Raw genomic sequence first — 4,289 nt, forward strand, 5'->3', positions numbered from 1 at the left:
TGTGTGCACATTCAAATTGGTATTTGTATATTTTCGTTGAACATTTTCCATTCGATATTTTTCCAATAGGAATCGTTTGCTGTGAGTTTATTGTTTCCCGCGATTAGCCAATGCACAAACCCAGCGCGTCTAGAACTGTCATCGACTCGTTTCACATGCATACAATGGTATTTGTTGACACTTTTCAATGCCAAGGAAACAAACTGGAGTGTATTTTCATCGCACCAATACATTCGCATCTCAGTTGTCATCAAAAAGTGAAAGTTGAGTTTGCACGCTTGTGAAAAATGATAATAAAATACACATAAATTCTAAAAAGAACGATGATAACGAGTCGAAAATTTGAGTAGCTGGCATTTATTTTTGCCAGGGTGATTGGTGGTGATAGTATCGGTTGAAGTGTGCTCAAAACGTTATGAATATTGCACAAATATTACAAAATTTATTTGAAGTATATCCTTCATCAACATGTACACGAAACTTCAATGACCTGAGCTATGAAGAGTACGTGCAACAGATCCGTTGTTATGATTCCATTACAATTTTATCGATTACTATATAAGCTTCAAATTTAATGTAAACTTTTTTGATTATTATTTGTTTTTCTCATAGGCACGTACATGAGTTCAGTTCGTGGATCAAAAATAAACTCAATGGTATTCAACAGCAATGTGGTTCGATAAAGGTTTTGTCTGAAGGTCGTTTAGGTCCATCCAAAGTGGTGTTTGTTGTTGATGATCAGAATGACACTAACCATTTGGCGAAAATTTCCAAAGATAAATTAACGATTCAATCGCAAAGTGCTTTTTGTACGTTGAAAGCGAACTGCTGTGTGTACAAAGGAAAATGGATGTATGAGGTTAGTGTTTATCGATTTTTCAACACACCTCTTTTCAGATGTATGCCATTCTAAATCGCTAATTGGTCATTGTTTTGCAGGTGCAGCTTCGGTCGAAAGGTGTTATGCAAATTGGTTGGTGCTCTTCTAAATGCACATTCACGCAAGATACTGGAGTGGGCGACACAAAGAATAGTTATGGTTTTGATGGTAGCAAACAACGTGTATGGCATGTGCACACGCGAAAATATGGGCCTTATTGGAGGAGTGGAGACGTATTTGGTGTTTGTTTAGACATGGATGATGGCAAAATCGAATATTATCGAAATGGTGTGGGTTTGGGTGTTGCTTTTGATGATGTGAATCGAGGGCCTGGCATCGCCCTCTTTCCAGCTATGTCACTTGCATTTGATGATAGTTTATCGGCAAATTTTGGCGGTTCACCATTTCGGCATCCCATTGAAGGATATAGTCCATTGCAAATGAACCCAGCAGTAAAACTCGAAAAGGCCGAATTTCTTTTGAATCATTTGGTGAATATTTCACGCATTATTTCAACGAATCGACCGCAAAAAATTCGTTCAAACAAAGATGTTTCGGCTGACACGACATATGCATTACTCGCATCATTACTGATCAACGAACTCGCACCCATTCTTTGTAATAGTTATGTGATCGAGGAGAAAGTATTCAAACATGTGAAGGGCATGTGCGTGATTCGGACCAATATCGATTCAAATAATGTCATTTACCCCGGTCTGACCGAAAGTACACTCGGCACGTTTCTTTCACTTCTTTGGAATTTTCAGAGTGATATTATGAAGTGTTTCTTAAGCAAGTTTGTTAACTTTTTATCGAGCATGTATCGAGAGGTGAGCGAACTGACAAATTTATTCACAAAAATCACAATTATTAATTTCATTTCCATTCACTTTAGACTCCGATTGATTTGAATTACGAAAAACAACGAATTGTAATTGTTGTATTGTCATGCATTTGCAATCATCCGGCTACACGGAAATATCTCATGGAGTACAAATTCTTCAAAAAAAACTTGTAAGAAATCTGTTTTCATCAAATGATTTTACATATATTTAATCAATTTTAATTGTTTTTGTCAACAGATTGCCCATATTTTTATATATCAAACCACCGGATGAGTCGACGTTAGCCGATTTGATACCCGATGAAAATGTTTGGACGAACGGAATGGAAACGTCGAAAGACGCATACATGAACGACTGTCAAAAATTGAACACATGTACCGACGCACTTTATACGCTTCAGAAAAATTTAGTGGAAAAATTGCTAGATAACACCGATGGAAATGAGTTGTCGCCGTCAAGTCGAAAGATATTCATTACAAAACTGCGTAAATATATGGTGGAAAATAGTGTGGAACATCGTACGATCTATTTTCTCGAAGGCATTTCGTATGCACCACCAACACAGCCAGCAGTCGCATTATCGTTCTTATGTATTTTGCTTGATGTTCTGAAGAAATTGTATGCCAATGAACTGCCTGATTGTGATGCATTTGTGACACCGCAAACATTTTACGATGGATCACTCAAATATTTTCATTTCGATCGAGTTGGCGGGGTTCTCACTCATTTACAACGACACTATCGACAAGAATTACAAACACGTCTGGGAAGTGAACACAATTCATTTGAAAATGAAAGCGATCCCGTTTCGGGCGTTTATGGCGGCGTTGAACTCAGTGATATTTGTAAGACAACGCAAAATGTAATTTCTTGTTATCATTTCTTCTAAAATGTTGTGTACTTTCTTATCTTCTTATAGACTCTGCGATGTTTCTGTTAACGGGTAATTCTAGATCTCCGCTCAATTCACTTCGTTCATCGGCTGAAGTTCGATCATCCGATTTGTTGAGCGCATTGAACGGAGGCATAAACGTAGCCAATGGAAGTAGTTCAACATTTACAAAAATTGCCGAAGCACCAATCAAACCAGGTGAAGTCAACGCACAAGATTCACTGAAAAACTTATTGGACTGTTGCATTCTGTACTACTATGCTGTTGCACACAAATATATTATCATGGTAAGTGATTCACATTGAATCTGTGCATATAGAGAGAGATTTACTCAATTTTGGTTTGTTTGTGTTAGATTGCCGACCTTCGTGACAGTATTGGAACGTTATCTGAAATTCTATGTGAAACGAAAATAACTTACGACGTGTTAATACGAACGATGGAGACGGTGAGCAGCGACTCGATGATTAGTTCAACGCATGGCGATGTTCTGAAAGATCTACACGATAAATTGACGGAACGAAGACAAGTGTTTTTGAAACGTTCGACTGAACTGTCCCGCAAACAGGCATGGTATCGTTCTGTGGCGTTGGGTAAATTTCGCCGAAATTTGTTGTGTTGGATGTTGAACGCCGTTGTACGTACATTAAAAGAAGCATCTGAAGAGGGTGATTTATTCGCATTCGTACCAGAATTCTATCTAAATATCCTACCCATTCTATTGGATACAATTATGGACTTTAGTTTCCATGACTTGAACCTACAAAATGACTTATCAGGTACTATTATATCGTAACCTTATCACTGCATGCAATGTAAACGATTTTCAACAACGTCAAAAACTAAAATGTAAATTTCGATTTCAGATTGCTCCTCGGTTATAATGTCGGCGGCTGAATTTTTATGTTCTAAAGCAGCAAATTCACGAGTGGTACTGGCCTCATGTAAAGACGCTCTACTTCAAGCTCTCGGTACACTGACGTGTCATGAGGCTGGAATTCGTGCACTTGAATCCTGTTCGGCAATGCATCAAACTACTCTAATAAGTTCCTTATTGCGACCGTATCAAGGACGGGCTTGGGGCCAATCGAACTGGCTGATCCTTCGATTTTGGCTCGGATGCGGATTTTGCTATCGAGACGGCCGACATCCGTCGATTTTTCAAGATGGTACGCGAACTCCGTCCAATCTAGGGCTTTTTCGAAGCCGAGGAAAAAATGGTTCTACTGGTCTATTGCACCATATCGGTATGTTAATTCCATCACATCTAACAAATGCGGATATAAACTATTACTAGTAACTTATATATTTTCATTGCAGCTCCAAGCAGTCCAAGTGTGCATTTTCAGCAATTGATAGCCGAATTGCTTATGAAAGATGAACCGTTTAGCACCACACTGATTAATTCAATCTTGTCGCAATTGAATTGGGCATTCTCTGAATTCGTGCTACTTTTGCAAGAAATCCAAAATGGAATGCAACGTCAAGATCGATCGAATGCCGCTTACGAATCAAGACAGTCGAAAATATGTTCCATGTGCTTTGAGCTTACCGTCTCCTTAATGCGAACGCTTGAAATGATGATTAATATAGCGCCGGCTGTTTTTGTCGATGCAGAACGACCCAATAGTATAACATTATTGAATCGTGTATGCCAATTAATCAGTCAAGT

At 38.5% G+C, this 4,289-nt stretch overlaps 1 protein-coding gene across 1 annotated transcript in view; it reads left to right on the plus strand.

Annotated features, from left to right (window-relative positions):
- Nucleotides 1–257: 257 nt before the first annotated feature.
- The window catches only part of LOC116350930 (E3 ubiquitin-protein ligase RNF123), a 17,187-nt gene continuing 13,155 nt past the window's right edge, over nucleotides 258–4,289 (plus strand). Inside the window, exons 1-9 of the mRNA XM_031782939.1 lie at nucleotides 258–504; nucleotides 613–859; nucleotides 940–1,710; nucleotides 1,776–1,894; nucleotides 1,963–2,570; nucleotides 2,645–2,904; nucleotides 2,973–3,396; nucleotides 3,484–3,864; nucleotides 3,938–4,287. Of these exons, the coding sequence (XP_031638799.1) occupies nucleotides 416–504; nucleotides 613–859; nucleotides 940–1,710; nucleotides 1,776–1,894; nucleotides 1,963–2,570; nucleotides 2,645–2,904; nucleotides 2,973–3,396; nucleotides 3,484–3,864; nucleotides 3,938–4,287 (3,249 nt within the window). The 5' untranslated portion in view covers nucleotides 258–415. The remainder of the gene's footprint in view (nucleotides 505–612; nucleotides 860–939; nucleotides 1,711–1,775; nucleotides 1,895–1,962; nucleotides 2,571–2,644; nucleotides 2,905–2,972; nucleotides 3,397–3,483; nucleotides 3,865–3,937; nucleotides 4,288–4,289) is intronic.

Source organism: Contarinia nasturtii, unplaced genomic scaffold (assembly GCF_009176525.2).
Source record: "Contarinia nasturtii isolate CC-2019 unplaced genomic scaffold, AAFC_CNas_1.1 Cnas_scaffold_4311, whole genome shotgun sequence".
NCBI classification, from domain to species: domain Eukaryota; kingdom Metazoa; phylum Arthropoda; class Insecta; order Diptera; family Cecidomyiidae; genus Contarinia; species Contarinia nasturtii.